The following is a 16,544-nucleotide window of genomic DNA, read 5'->3' as shown; positions in this document are numbered from 1 at the left end:
TCAAATACCCAAACGAGCTCAGGATTCTTCACCAAGGAGCCTTGCGACACTTCAAAACTCCCGAAGAGGCAAAACGTTTTTTGAAAGACAATCCTGGCCAATGAGAAACAGACCAATGACTAAATGCGATTAATGCCATTACTAAAGGAGGTAAGACGACATATAGCCGATATCCAGAGACCCACCCCCTAAATGTCATTATAGCCGTCCAATTTACATTTATTTTCCTTTAACTGAGAGGGATGGGCTGTATAGCCTAACCTAAGCCTACTAATGTTTCAGCCTACTTTTATTTCCCTGTTTTTTTGTTGTTGCTATTATTACCTGGGGTTCCCTATGTCCCTTGGGGGAGGTATATGTAGGCTGGGCTATTGATTTTATTTTTCTCCCCTCTTTTACTGTGGTCTGGACGAGGGCAACTGTGTTATTTACTCAATGCGGGGTGGAGAGGATGAGGCATTTCTTTGGTGGGGAGAGGGAGACGTTGTGCGTTGCTAACTGTTCCCGGCTTTTGTTTTATTCGGAACACATAATTGAGACTGAGCGGGGGGGTAATAGATCCAACGGGATGTGTCGAGTTGTTTGGGAACTCGGCTGGGGTGTTCAGAGATTATTATTTGTGTACACCATGTACACCATTTATTTTCCTTTTATGTGAACGCAGCTGTAATTACTATCCACTTTTACCCAGCGAGAGACACACCTCTGTGATGCTGAACATGCCAAACTCCGCAGAGCTTGGGTGGAACAGGTGTATTACTCATCTTTCAAATCAAACAGTAGAGGCACAGCCATACTTATCCATAAAAATGTTCCATTCATAATTGACAAAAACATATCTGATCCGGAGGGGAGATTTATTTTGATAACTGGGTCACTATATGGTCAACCAATTACTATATTAAACATATACGCCCCTAACACAGATGCCTTCATCTTGTCAAAAATTATAACGCTGTTCAATGAGCATTGTGTCTCCTTTGGCGTGGTGGCCTGAGATTTTAATTGTACCCTTAACCCAACCCTAGACAAATCATCTCAAGTCCCCACCACAATTCCTAGATCTGCAAAGATGTTGAACTCTCTTTACTAAAGAGATGGGACTGATAGATATCTGGAGAGAGAATAATAGCTCATCTATGGACTATACATACTACTCTAATGTCCATAACACCTACTCCCGTATAGATTACATTTTTATCCCAAAGAGTTTCATAAATTCAGCCACTTGTATAATCGGACCCATAGCACTTTCAGATCACGCCTTTGTCCACCTCCGCTTTGACCTATGCAAAAACATCCCGAGGTCAAAGAGCTGGAAATTCAACACCTCCATGCTATCAAATGACGTGTTCCATACATTGGTAACTAAATGGATAGACAACTACACACAAGACAATAAAGATTCTCCTGTTTCTCCGGCCACAATGTGGGACGCTGCTAAAGCCACACTAAGAGGTCATCTAATTGCATATGCTTCCTCTAAGAAAAAAGCAATGGAAGCACACAGGCTAGATCTTGAGAGGGAGCTGGAATGCTGTGAAAAAATACATAAACAATCCCTAGACAGCACCTCCTGGAGTCATCTTAAAGAAGCCAAAGCCAAACTGAATTTGGACTACACTCGGGAGATTAAAAAAAAGTTTTCTTTACTAAACAGAAATACCATGAGTATAGCAATAGGCCCAGTAGATTGCTTGCTTACCAATTAAAAAAGGAGCAGTCAGAGCGTACAATCATGGCTATCCGAACAGCAGAGGACGAGGTCACATATGACCCAAAAAAGATCAATTTAACTTATCATGATTTTTACTGCAAACTATATACCTCTGAGAGAAAACACACGGAGGCAGAACTCCACTCTTTCCTAGAGGGAATCTCGCTACCTAAACTATCAGAGACCGACCAAGAAGATCTCAACTCCCCCTTCACTCCTGAGGAGATCCTGGAGGCAATTACCTCCATGCCACCTAATAAGTCCCCAGGCCCAGATGGATTCCCCAGAGAGTTCTACAAAGCTTTTTGGCCCCAGCTCAGCCCTATCTTCATGCCAATGCTGGAGGATTTTTGCAAAAACGGTGTTCTCCCGGACTCAATGCACACAGCTCGCATTACAGTGTTGCTAAAAAAGGACAAGGACCCCCTATCCTGCTCGTCCTTCCGGCCCATAAGCTTGTTGGATTTCGACTATAAAATAATTACCAAATTGCTCACCAAAAGACTAAACACTCTTCTTCCCAAAATAATAAAAGCGGACCAAACTGGATTTATTAGAGACAAATGATAACTGATAACATTCGCGGTCTTTTTGATATTATTGATCAAGTAAACGCACAGAAGAACCCTGTCCTGCTGGCTTCACTGGATGCTGAGAAGGCGTTTAATGGGCCCAAATTTTATTAAATGGATCAAATCACTATACTCTCATCCAAATGCCATGGTGACTACTAATGGACTGAACTCTGACAGATTCCCTCTGGAACGGGGCACAAGACAAGGGTGCTCGCTGTCCCCGCTGCTCTACTTGTTGGGGGCGGAGCCTCTGGCAGAGCTGATAAGGAGCAATCCAAGTATTATGGGTGTTTCTGCAGGTGGCCTGCAGCACAAGATTTCGCTTTACGCGGATGATGTCTTGCTCTACATATCCAACCCTGAGAAATCCCTCCCTCTCATTTTAGACACAATTGCTCAGTATGGCACGTTTTCAGGTTATAAGATCAATTTTAACAAATCCACTGTCTGCCCTCTCAATATTACACTCACCAGCTCTATGAAGACACTTTGTCCTTTCCAATGGAAAACACAGGGGTTTCAATACCTTGGGATCTTCATAACACCAGATCTGAATAGCCTTTTTAAGGAAAATTATCTTCCACTCCTGGATCGAATCAAGAACGATCTCCAAACCTGGATCTCCCTCCCAATTAGCTTAGTAGGAAGAATTAATATAATCCGTATGAACGTCCTCCCTAGACTGAACTACTTATTTCAGATGCTCCCATGCTATCTCCCAGTTTCCTTCTTCAAAACAACTAACCAAAGAATCACCAAATTTATATGGGGCAATAAAAAACCTATGATCAAGTTTTCCACTTTATCAAAACCTGAATCTAAAGGTGGTCTTGCCCTTCCCTCCCTTCAATTGTACTACTGGTCTGCCCAAATCCGCAACATGCTAATATGGATCACAAACAGACAAGAGTCAACGTGGATTCAGATAGAAGCCCAATCCTGTGGTTCATTGCCCTTAAGCTCAATTATATTCATTAATAACTTTAGTGAAGTGGGCAACATAGCCAAAACCTTTGTGATTTACAGCACCCTACTAGCGTGGAGGGACTGTAAGAAATACCTGGGCATTTCCTCCCAAATATGTTCTCACTCGCCTATAGTAGGCAACCCAGACTTGCCAAAAGCCCTGAGGGATGCCAACTTTAATCTTTGGCATGCTCTAGGAATCAGGACCCTTTCAGACCTATTTCATCAGAAAACCACTACACTGAAATCCTTTCAAGAGCTCTGCAGTGAATTCGATGTGCCAAGATCCCTTTTTTTTATTTTTATATCTTCAAATTAGACATGTAATTTCCTCGTTTACCTCCAAGAGGAGGTTTAGAACTCAGTTGAATGAAGTTGAAACCCTTCTTGTCACAGCACAATCCATTAAAGGCAAAATATCTTACATCTATAGACTCCATTCCGAGAAAGGAAGCTCCTCCTTTACTCCTTTGAAAATAATCTGGGAAAAGGACCTTGGTCTGACTATCAGTGATCAGTTATGGGCGGAGGTTTGCGACAGGGTATACTGCTCCTCTACCAGTGTAAAAATGAAAGAATCTAATTACAAATTTTTGTACAAATTGTATTATAATCCTGAGACTCCATAGAATGAAAACAGATATGTCTCCTAACTGTAAAAGATGTACCTCTGAAAGTGGAACCATATATATGCATGTATTTTGGAGCTGTAGAGAGATTGCCAGATTCTGGCAATCTGTACATACTGCTGCACAGAAAATACTAGAGGTACAGTTTGATATGACCCCATGTATCTATCTTCTTAATGCCCAGCAGGACTTTGTTCTTGATCCTGACAGAGAAAATTTGCTTATGACTATTACATACTTTGCTAAGAAATGTATTCTTCTATTGTGGGCCTCTAATACCCCTCCTACATTTAAAATGTGGATTGACCAGATTGTTGACTTTCTTCCTCTTGAAAAGCTCACTTATGACCTCCACAAGAGACAGCCCAAGTTTGATAGACTCTGGTCTCCACTATTCAACTATATTTCAAACTGGACAGAGTGAACGGGGTGACTAGGGAAATGCGCAGATACATGTTGTGTAGGGTACTGTAAAAACCTAAAAACGAATTATTGGCCCGTCATCTCAGCGAATGCTTGAAATAGCTGATAAGAAACTTGATAGTGCTGCTGCAAGTGTTATATGTTTTTTTTGTGTGTTTTTATTTTAATTTCGTTTTTGAGTACGTGTGCGTATGTGTGTGTGTGTATGTATATGTGTGTGTGTATGTACGTATGCATGTATATATATATGTACCAAGGAAAATATATAGATTAAGAAAAATGAATGCTTTTATTTGACTTTATCATTCATTTTTATTTTATTATTATTTTTTGACTTTTTCTTTTTTTAAAGCCTGTCACATCTGTGAATGTGGAATGTGTTTTGTTGGTTGATTGAAAAACAAGAAAACTTAATAAAACTTTAAATTGAAAAAAAAGAAAAAGAAAAAATGTTCATGTGGGCTGTGCTATGTCGGTTAAACCTCTCGCTCTCTCAAACAGAGAATTGGTGAAGATAAAAGTTCAATCAGGAGAAACGACAGGGATTATCCAGTCGCAGTACATTTTAATGACCTGAAGCATGATATTTCTACCTTTAGATTTTGTGGCATAGAGAAAGTTAAGATATCAGACAGGGGAGTGATATTAATAATACTCTGAGTAAAAGAAAAAGCTCTGACGAAGGCCGTGAGGCCAATAATTAAAGCTTAATAAAGAGCAGTGACACTATTAAGAGCAGTGTGAGCGTTTCTTATTTTATTCGACTGTTACCATGCACCTGCAAAAAAGATAGGTCAAATGTGCTCGTGCCTTTTGAATTTTGAAGCCACATAATCCACAAGACAAGATACATCTAAATCTTTTTTTCGAAAATACAAAGTTCACGATTCACAAATTATTTGATTCAGCAAATATAATGAATGGGCAGCATGGTAGCCTAGTGGTTAGCGTTGGGCTAGTAACCAAAGGTAGCAAGTTCGAATCTCTGAGCTGACAAGGTACAAATCTGTCGTTCTGCCCCTGAACAAGGCAGTTAACCCACTATTCCTAGGCCATCATTGAAAGTAAGAATTTCTCCTTAACTGACTTGCCTAGCTAAATAAAGGTAAATAAACAAAATAAAAATAAAGAAGTAAATTGTTCGTTTCATTAAAAATAATCATTAAAATTAATCATATGAAATCAAAAAAGTAAAAGGTGAAAAATCACTTTGTATGGCCTTTATTCTTGAGTGTCGATGGAAAGATTTTTGGGACACGATGAAAGCATATGCTATCAATCACTAAACAGTTAACTAGAGGATACAATACAATTGAAGTCAGAAATGTACATGAACATAAATTTGGAGTCATTAAAACTGTTTTTTTAACCAACACACATTTCTTGTTAACAAACAATAGTTTTGACAAGTCGGTGCATGACACGTAATTTTTCCAACAATTGTTTACAGACAGATTATTTCACAATTCCAGTGAGTCAGAAGTTTACAAACACTAAGTTGACTGTTGCCTTTAAACAGCTTGGAAACTTCCAGAAAATGATGTCATGGCTTAGAAGCATCTGATAGGCTAATTGACATCATTTGAGTCAATTGGAGGTGTACCTGTGGATGTATTTCAAAGCCTACCTTCAAACTCAGTACCTCTTTGCTTGACATCATGGGGAAATCTAAATAAATCAGCCCAAGACCTCAGAAAACAAATCTAGACCTCCACAAGTCTGGTTCATCCTTGGGAGCAATTTCTAAATGCCTGAAGGTACCACGTTCATCTGTACAAACAATAGTATGCAGGTATAAACACCATGGGACCACGCAGCCGTCATACCGCTCAGGAAGGAGACGCGTTCTGACTCCTATAGATGAACGTACTTTGGTGCAAAATGTGCAAATCAATCCCAGAACAACAGCAAAGGACCTGAAGATGCTGGAGGAAACGGGTACAAAAGTATCTATATCCACAGTAAAACGAGTCCTATGTCGACAAAACCTGAAAGGCCGCTCAGCAAGGAAGAAGCCACTGCTCCAAAACCGCCACAAAAAAAGCCAGACCACGGTCTGCAACTGCACATGGGGACGAAGATCGTACTTTTTGGAGAAATGTCCTCTGGTCTGATGAAAGAAAAATAGAACGGTTTGGCCATAATGACCATCATTATGTTTGGAGGAAAAAGGGGGATGCTTGCAAGCCGAAGAACACCATCCCAACCGTGAAGCACGGGGGTGGCAGCATCATATTGTGCGGGTGCTTTGCTGCAGGAGGGACTGGTGCAATGAATCATCTGAGCGTGAAACGTCAACCAGACATTATCGTAGAGCACTCAATTGATTCACTCTATATGTGTGCGTTGTATTGACCTGCTCCCTTATTAATAAGTGATTAAAGATTTAGTTTAAGTATAACTCTGACTTGTGTGATAAGTTTGCCTCTCCTCATTTGATAGTGAAGAAATTAACCACCACAGCATCCTGATGGGTTGCATCACTGCCTGGTATGACCACTGCTCGGCCTCCGACCGCAAGGCACCACAGAGGGTAGTGCGTACGGCCCAGTACATCTTTGGGGCCAAGCTTCCTGCCATCCAGGACTTCTATACCAGGCAGTGTCAGAGGAAAGCCCTAAAATTGTCAAAGACTCCGGCCACCCTAGTCAGACTGTTCTCTCTGCTACCGCACGGAAAGCGTAACCGGAGTGCCAAGTCGAGGTTCAAGATGCTTCTAAACAGCTTCTATCCCCAAGCCATAAGACTCATGAACAGATAATCAAATGGCTATCCAGACTATTTGCATTTCCACACCTAGATAGCTAACCGTATGCTTTAACTTGAAATGAAAACGGCAGACTAAATTAGAAACGTGTAATATCTGAAACTTTAGCTAGCTAGTGTTGGGGAATAATCAGAATTAGTTGGTAACATAGGTAAGATGTTTTATATTCATCTTATGTTTGTAAGTTACTTCTCATCAGAATGTGTTTGTATAATACTGTGGCGGGGTTGCAGTATCTGTTCTCTGTCAAGACTAAGTTATTTGGGCCGGAGAGAGGGGAGAGGTCAAGCGTGTATCTCTTGGCTCCACAATGTCTGTGTGCCAGTCAATGTGTCTCTGTGATCTTGTCAAGATAGGATGGATTTGATATATGCCTGTTGATATGTGGATTTGGTTTATGGTTCTGAGTTTGAGAAAAAAACATAGTTTAGGAGACAAAGCTGAACGATAAATTATGCCTAATGCTGTCTGGCTATGTGTGTCTTTGCTATAAAGGATCTCAGTTGCAATGTGTAAGGGACTCTCAGAGAATTCATTTATAGACACTGAATTGATCTGAGAGTCACAGGGTTGTGATGGAGCTCATATAATTAAAGATGGACTTTGTGATAACTAACTCTGACTTGTGTGTGGTTTGCTCTCATGATTTGGTAAATACAGGAAATTTCCACGACACTAGTCTCTTACATAGATGGACGCCAAGAAAGCCATTGGTCAACTGCAAACCATACAGAATGCTGCAGCACAGGTACTGACCAAGACCAGATGAAGAGCACACATTACACTGGTTTTATGGTCTCCGCACTGGCTGCCAGATTTTCTATTGTTCTTAAAGAAATCCTAGACTGTGCACCCCAATATATGTCAGACATGCTTTTAAGTTATGTACCCAGTAGGTCACTCAGGTCCTCTGGCATTGTCCTTTTAACTATCCCAAAGCCTAGGACCAAGAGGCATGGAGGCAGCGTCTGGAATAGCCTGCCAGAGAAGTTGAGGGGGGCCAAAAGTGTGGACACATTTTTTTTAAAGAGATCGTAAAACCTTTTTAGCTTTGCTTTCCTTGGGGTGCTTTTAAGTCTTTCAGTTTGTCATTTTATATATTTTTTATCGTATTTTTGTTGTGCAGTAAATACTTCAGCTTTAATTATTGTTTTTTCCTGTGAACATTGTGTTAGATTACATGTTGGAAATGTGCTGTATAAATACTGCTTGATTTGATATAGCCTCGTTATTGTTATCTATTGTGTCACTACTTTCTACTTTTATTTGCACATTTTCTTAACTTTACACTGTTGGTAAAGGGCTCAGAAGTAAGCATTTACTGTAAAGCCTACATCTGTTGTATTGACATGTGACAAACACAACATGTATTTAATTTGGAGTACATGAATCCCCAGCTCATTTGGTCCAAAGTATTGATATACCAACTCGCACCGAAAGAGAAAAAGAGTTCTGTTATCTCCCATTCATTTGGCAGACCCTTTTCATGATAGAGGCTGCGTCTGAAGGCTCTGGTCAAAAGTAGTGCGCAATATAGGGAATAGAGGGTGCCATTTTGAATACAGCCAAAGAGCGACTGATCAAAGTACATACCGGAAGGAAGAGGGTGGATTGGGAGCCCTGCCTACCTTTTCAGCCAGGTTCCTCCTCTCCCTGCGGTCATTGTCCTCCACCTCCATGTTCTCTATCCCTGAGTCCACATCCACTTGGGATATGCTGCTGGGCCACAGAGAGAGGGGGGGCAACATGGTCAATGAATTCATCCCTGCATCAAATCACAGTAACAGGCTATCAACACAAAAGGACACACACAGTGGTGAAGAACAGTTAAATGCAGCGGGTGGCCGTCTTATCGCAACACTTGCCATCATTTTCTGTTACCCCCCAATGGTTTAGACTTTTAGAGGTTATATACTGTGCAAAGTATTCACACCCCTTGACTTTTTCCACAAGAATCTCAAATATAAAATATATTTTGATTTATTTAACACTTTTTTTTTGTTACTACATGATTCCATATGTGTTATTTCATAGTTTTGATGTATTCACTATTACTCTACAATGTAGAAAATAGTCAAAAATAAAGAAAAGCCCTTTAATGAGTAGGTGTTCTAAAACTTTTGACCTGTAGTGTATTTTCCTAAGTATGTGAGAGTAGGGCGATTCCCTTGTTGGCTCTTGAATCAGGTCCACCAGCACCAATGACGAACGCCCTAACCCAGGGATAACCAACTAGATTGTACAAATCTTGACTGGTACTGAATATTTATACCCCCCTCCAAGGAGGCGGAGTCAACTCCTTGCACATCTAGACAGACAATACATCTCTGTTGTTCCTGAGTATTAAATGGCGCCGGAGAGGATTGCTGTCATTTCATGGGTTCTTGACCAACCGTGTTATTGTGTTAGTTTTTTCGCATTTTTTACAACTTATTTTGTACATAATGCTGCTGCTACTGTCTCTGATGACCGCAAAGAGCTTCTGGAAATCAGAACAGCGATTACTCACCTTGAACCGGATGAAGAATCTCTTTAAATGAGTTGGACGAGAGCCATTTACTCCAGACACCCAGAGGCCCTCATCCCAGTCATTCACTGGAGAAAGAGACGGAAAAGAAATCGCAGAAAGAGATCGGGGTGCCTTGTGAGGACCCGCTGATGAGTGGCTAATTTTCCCTTGCCATCCGTACTACTGGCCAACGCACAATCGCTGGAAAATAAATTGGACGAGCTTAATGCAAGTATATCCTACCATCTGGACAATACCGTAATATCTTGTGTTTCACCGAGTGGTGGCTGAACGACGACGTGATCAACTCACAGCTGGCTTGTTACACACTGCATCGGCAGGATAGAACAGCAGCCTCTGGTAAGACAAAGGGTGGCAGTCTATGTATATTTGTAAACAGCTGTTGCACGATATCTAAGGAAGTGTCGAGGTTTTGATCACATGAGGAAGAATATCTTATGATAAGCTGTAGACCACACTATCTACCGAGAGAGTATCTGTATTTTTCGTAGCCGTCTACATACCACCACAGACCGATGTGGGCACTAAGACCGCACTCAATGAGCTCTAAGAAAACAGGAAAACGCTCACACAGAGGCAGCGCCGGGGACTTTAATGCAGGGAAACTTAATCCGGTTTACCAAATTCCGATCAGTATGTTAAATGTGCAACCAAAAGGGAAATATATATTTTGACCACATTTACTCATCACACAGAGATGCGTACAAAGCTCTCCCTCGCCTTACATTTTGGCAACTCTGACCATAATTCTATCCTCCTGATTCCTGCTTACAAGAACAAATTAAAGCAGGACTTGATGAAGCAGATCCTATGATGAAGCAGACTGATTTACTAGCACAGACTGGAATATGTTCCGTGATTCCTCCGATTAAATTGAGAACACCACATCAGTTACTGGCTTCATCAATGATTACGTCATCCACACAAAATCCGCACTGAGCTAAAGGGAAGAGCTGCCACTTTCAAGGACTTGGACTCTGACCCGGAAGTTTATAAGAAATCCCGTTTTGTCCTCCGACGAATCATCAATCAGGCAAAGCGTCAATACAGGACTAAGACTAAGCACTATCCTGTGCTTGGCCCTCCTATGTTGAACATAATAAACGGCTCTCTATCCACTGGATGTGTACCAAACTCACTAAAAGTGGCAGTAATAAAGCCTCTCTTGAAAAAGCCAAACCTTGACCCAGAAAATATAAAAAACTATCGGCCTATATCGAATCTTCCATTCCTCTCAAAAAATTTTTTAGAGAAGGCTGTTGCGCAGCAACTCACTGCCTTCCTGAAGACAAACAATGTATACGAAATGCTTCAGTCTGCTTTTAGACCCCATCATAGCACTGAGACGGCACTTGTGAAGGTGGTAAATGACATTTTAATGGCATCGGACCGAGGCTCTGCATCTGTCCTCGTGCTCCTAGACCTTAGTGCTGCTTTTGATACCATCGATCACCACATTCTTTTGGAGAGATTGGAAACCCAAATTGGTCTACACGGACATGTTCTGGCCTGGTTTAGATCTTATCTGTCGGAAAGATATCAGTTTGTCTCTGTGAATGGTTTGTCCTCTGACAAATCAACTGTAAATTTCGGTGTTCCTCAAGGTTCCGTTTTAGGACCACTATTGTTTTCACTATATATTTTACCTCTTGGGGATGTTATTCGAAAACATAATGTAAACTTTCACTGCTATGCGGATGACACACAGCTGTACATTTCAATGAAACATGGTGAAGCCCCAAAATTGCCCTCGCTAGAAGCATGTTTCAGACATAAGGATGTGGATGGCTGCAAACTTTCTACTATTAAACTCGGACAAAACAGAGATGCTTGTTCTAGGTCCCAAGAAACAAAGAGATCTTCTGTTGAATCTGACAATTAATCTTAATGGTTGTACAGTCGTCTCAAATAAAACTGAAGGACCTCGGCGTTACTCTGGACCCTGATCTCTCTTTTGAAGAACATATCAAGACTATTTCAAGGACAGCTTTTTTCCATCTACGTAACATTGCAAAAATCAGAAACTTTCTGTCCAAAAATGATGCAGAAAAATGAATCCATGCTTTTGTCACTTCTAGGTTAGACTACTGCAATGCTCTACTTTCCGGCTACCCGGATAAAGCACTAAATAAACTTCAGTTAGTGCTAAATACGGCTGCTAGAATCCTGACTAGAACCAAAAAATTTGATCATATTACTCCAGTGCTAGCCTCTCTACACTGGCTTCCTGTTAAAGCAAGGGCTGATTTCAAGGTTTTACTGCTAACCTACAAAGCATTACATGGGCTTGCTCCTACCTATCTCTCTGATTTGGTCCTGCCGTACATACCTACACGTACGCTACGGTCACAAGACGCAGGCCTCCTAATTGTCCCTAGAATTTCTAAGCAAACAGCTGGAGGCAGGGCTTTCTCCTATAGAGCTCCATTTTTATGGAACGGTCTGCCTACCCATGTCAGAGACGCAAACTCGGTCTCAACCTTTAAGTCTTTACTGAAGACTCATCTCTTCAGTGGGTCATATGATTGAGTGTAGTCTGGCCCAGGAGTGGGAAGGTGAACGGAAAGGCTCTGGAGCAACGAACCGCCCTTGCTGTCTCTGCCTGGCCGGTTCCCCTCTTTCCACTGGGATTCTCTGCCTCTAACCCTGTTACAGGGGCTGAGTCACTGGCTTACTGGGGCTCTCTCATGCTGTCCCTAGGGGGGGTGTGTCACCTGAGTGGGTTGATTCACTGTTGTGGTCAGCCTGTCTGGGTTGGCGCCCCCCCCTTGGGTTGTGCCGTGGCGGAGATCTTTGTGGGCTATACTCGGCCTTGTCTCAGGATGGTAAGTTGGTGGTTGAAGATATCCCTCTAGTGGTGTGGGGGCTGTGCTTTGGCAAAGTGGGTGGGGTTATATCCTTCCTGTTTGGCCCTGTCCGGGGGTGTCCTCGGATGGGGCCACAGTGTCTCCTGACCCCTCCTGTCTCAGCCTCCAGCATTTATGCTGCAGTAGTTTATGTGTCGGGGGGCTAGGGTCAGTTTGTTATATCTGGAGTACTTCTCCTGTCCTATTCGGTGTCCTGTGTGAATCGAAGTGTGCGTTCTCTAATTCTCTCCTTCTCTCTTTCTTTCTCTCTCTCTCTCGGAGGACCTGAGCCCTAGGACCATGCCCCAGGACTACCTGACATGATGACTCCTTGCTGTCCCCAGTCCACCTGGCCATGCTGCTGCTCCAGTTTCAACTGGCCTGGGCCCTAGGACCATGTCCCAGGACTACCTGACATGATGACTCCTTGCTGTCCGCAGTCCACCTGGCCATGCTGCTGCTCCAGTTTCAACTGTTCTGCCTTACTATTATTCGACCATGCTGGTCATTTATGAACATTTGAACATCTTGGCCATGTTCTGTTATAATCTCCACCCGGCACAGCCAGAAGAGGACTGGCCACCCCACATATGCTCTCTCTAATTCTCTCTTTCTTTCTCTCTCTCGGAGGACCTGAGCCCTAGGACCGTGCCCCAGGACTACCTGACATGATGACTCCTTGCTGTCCCCAGTCCACCTGACTGTGCTGCTGCTCCAGTTTCAACTGTTCTGCCTTATTATTATTCGACCATGCTGGTCATTTATGAACATTTGAACATCTTGGCCATGTTCTGTTATCTCTACCCGGCACAGCCAGAAGAGGACTGGCCACCCCACATAGCCTGGTTCCTCTCTAGGTTTCTTCCTAGGTTTTGTCCTTTCTAGGGAGTTTTTCCTAGCCACCGTGCTTTTACACCTGCATTGCTTGCTGTTTGGGGTTTTAGGCTGGGTTTCTGTACAGCACTTTGAGATATCAGCTGATGTACGAAGGGCTATATAAATAAATTTGATTTGATAAGACTTGCTGCCCAGTGACACGAGCCTACCAGACGAGCTAAGTCACTTCTATGCTCACTTCGAGGCAAGTAACACTGAAAAATGCCTGAGAGCACCAGCTGTTCCAGACGACTGTGTGATCACGCTCTCCGCAGCCGATGTGAGTAAGATCTTTAAACAGGTCAACATTAACATGGCCACAGGGCCAGAGGGATTACCTGGACGTGTAGTCCCAGCATGCGCTGAACAACTGGAAAGAGTGTTCACTGACATTGTTAAACCTCGCCCTGTCTGAGTCTGTAATATCAACATGTTTCAAGCAGACCACCATAGTCCCTGTGCCCAAGAACACTAAGGAAACCTGCCTAAATAACTACTGACCCGTAACACTCACGTCTGTGCTTTGAAAAGCTGGTCATGGCTCAGAACACCATTATCCCCCAGGGGTGCGTGCCCAGTCCCCTCCTGTATTCTCTGTTCACTCATGACTGCACAGCCAGGCACGACTCCAACACCATCATTAAGTTTGCCCGATGACACAACAGTGGTAGGCCTGATCACCGACAATGACGAGACAGCATATAGGCAGGTAGTCAGAGACCTGGCCGTGTGGTGCCTGGACAACAACCTCTCCCTCAACGCGATCAAGACTAAGAAGATGATTGTGGACTACAGGAAAAGTAGACCCGAGCATGCCCCCATTGTCATCGACGGGGCTGTAGTGGAGCAGGTTGAGAGCTTCAAGTTCATTGGTGTCCACATCGCCAACAAACTAACATGGTCCAAGCACATCAAGAGTCGTGAAGTGGGTACGACAAAACCTATTCCCCGTCAGGAGACAGAAAAGATTTGGCATGGGTCCTCAGATCCTCAAAAAGGTTCTACAGCTTCACCGAGAGCATCCTGACTGATTGCATCACTGCCTGGCATGGCAACTGCCCGGCCTCCGACCGGCACTCGAGGGTAGTGCGTACGGCCCAGTACATCACTGGGGCCAAGCTTCCTGCCATCCAGGACCTCTGTACCAGGCGGTGTCAGAGCAAGGGGCAAGTGGTACCGGAGCGCCAAGTCTAGGTCCAAGAGGCTTCTAAACAGTTTCTACCTCCAAGCCATAAGACTACTGAACATCTAATCAAATGGCCACCCAGACCACTTGCATTGTCCCCCCCTTACACCACTGCTACTGTTATTATTATCCATGCATAAGTCACTTTAATAACTCTACCCACATGTATACATTACCTCAATTACCTTGACTAACTGGTACCCCCTGTATTTAGCATCGCTATTGTTATTTTACTGCTGCTCTAATTAATTGTTACTTTATTTCAGGTATTTTTCTTAAAACTGCATTATTGGTTAAGGGCTTGTAAGTAAGCGGTTCACTAAGATCTACACCTGCTATATTCAGCACGTGACAATTACAATTTGATTCCTCTCACTGGTATAGTCACGGCCCTGCTTGATGCTAGAACCTTTGTGGGCATGGAAGTATGTGTTTGTGTAATAGGACAGTTCCTTCTTCTCACTTCATATGACCTGACCTCGGCCAAATTCCTCACTTCTTTTTAATCCATGGCCGTCCTACCTTCAGGTGACTAAAAGCAGACTGTTGCCTTCTGCCTCCCTCAAGAGTCATGATATTTAACCAAGTTTAACATTCATGTTTGACAGAATGTAACATTTCTGCACTCCCTCGTCTCAGTCAGTAACTTTCCATACACCTAGTTCATAGCCATACTCAATTGACCCCAAAATACACATTCCTTATACAGTAATCAGTCAATTCTAGTCTGGTAACATGAATTACTATATTTCAAGCTAGAATCCAACAGTATGTACTGACAAGTGACCTACTGGTTATGTGTAGGTACTAACATGTGACCTACTGGTTGTGTGTAGGTACTGACATGTGACCTACTGGTTGTGTGTAGGTACTGACATGTGACCTACTGGTTGTGTGTAGGTACTGACATGTGACCTACATGTTGTGTGTAGGTACTGACATGTGACCTACATGTTGTGTGTATGTACTGACATGTGACCTACTGGTTGTGTGTATGTACTGACATGTGACGTACTGGTTGTGTGTATGTACTGACATGTGACCTACTGGTTGTGTGTAGGTACTGACATGTGACCTAGTTGTTGTGTGTAGGTACTGACATGTGACCTAGTTGTTGTGTGTGTGTACTGACATGTGACCTATGTTGTTGACCTACTGGTGTGTATGTACTGACATGTGACCTAGTTGTTGTGTGTAGGTACTGACATGTGACCTAGTTGTTGTGTGTAGGTACTGACATGTGACCTAGTTGTTGTGTGTAGGTACTGACATGTGACCTAGTTGTTGTGTGTATGTACTGACATGTGACCTACTGGTTGTGTGTATGTACTGACATGTGACCTAGTTGTTGTGTGTAGGTACTGACATGTGACCTAGTTGTTGTGTGTAGGTACTGACATGTGACCTAGTTGTTGTGTGTAGGTACTGACATGTGACCTAGTTGTTGTGTGTAGGTACTGACATGTGACCTAGTTGTTGTGTGTATGTACTGACATGTGACTTACTGGTTGTGTGTATGTACTGACATGTGACCTACTGGTTGTGTGTAGGTACTGAAATGTGACCTAGTTGTTGTGTGTATGTACTGACATGTGACCTACTGGTTGTGTGTAGGTACTGACATGTGACCTAGTTGTTGTGTGTAGGTACTGACATGTGACCTAGTTGTTGTGTGTAGGTACTGACATGTGACCTAGTTGTTGTGTGTATGTACTGACATGTGACCTACTGGTTGTGTGTATGTACTGACATGTGACCTACTGGTTGTGTGTATGTACTGACATGTGACCTAGTTGTTGTGTGTAGGTACTGACATGTGACCTAGTTGTTTGTATGTACTGACATGTGACCTAGTTGTTGTGTGTATGTACTGATATGTGACCTAGTTGTTGTGTGTAGGTACTGACATGTGACCTAGTTGTTGTGTGTGTGTACTGACATGTGACCTAGTTGTTGTGTGTAGGTACTGACATGTGACCTAGTTGTTGTGTGTAGGTACTGACATGTGACCTAGTTGTTGTGTGTAGGT

The 16,544-nt window shown here is 42.8% G+C and overlaps 1 protein-coding gene across 1 annotated transcript in view; it reads right to left on the bottom strand.

The window, feature by feature from the left end:
* The window catches only part of LOC115102707 (ubiquitin conjugation factor E4 B-like), a 96,676-nt gene that overhangs the window by 62,657 nt on the left and 17,475 nt on the right, over positions 1–16,544 (bottom strand). Inside the window, 1 exon segment of the mRNA XM_065005561.1 lies at positions 8,706–8,796. Coding sequence (XP_064861633.1) covers positions 8,706–8,796 — 91 coding nt within the window.

Source organism: Oncorhynchus nerka, linkage group LG20, assembly GCF_034236695.1.
Source record: "Oncorhynchus nerka isolate Pitt River linkage group LG20, Oner_Uvic_2.0, whole genome shotgun sequence".
Lineage (NCBI taxonomy): Eukaryota > Metazoa > Chordata > Actinopteri > Salmoniformes > Salmonidae > Oncorhynchus > Oncorhynchus nerka.
This window is presented reverse-complemented; position numbering and strand designations above follow the sequence as displayed.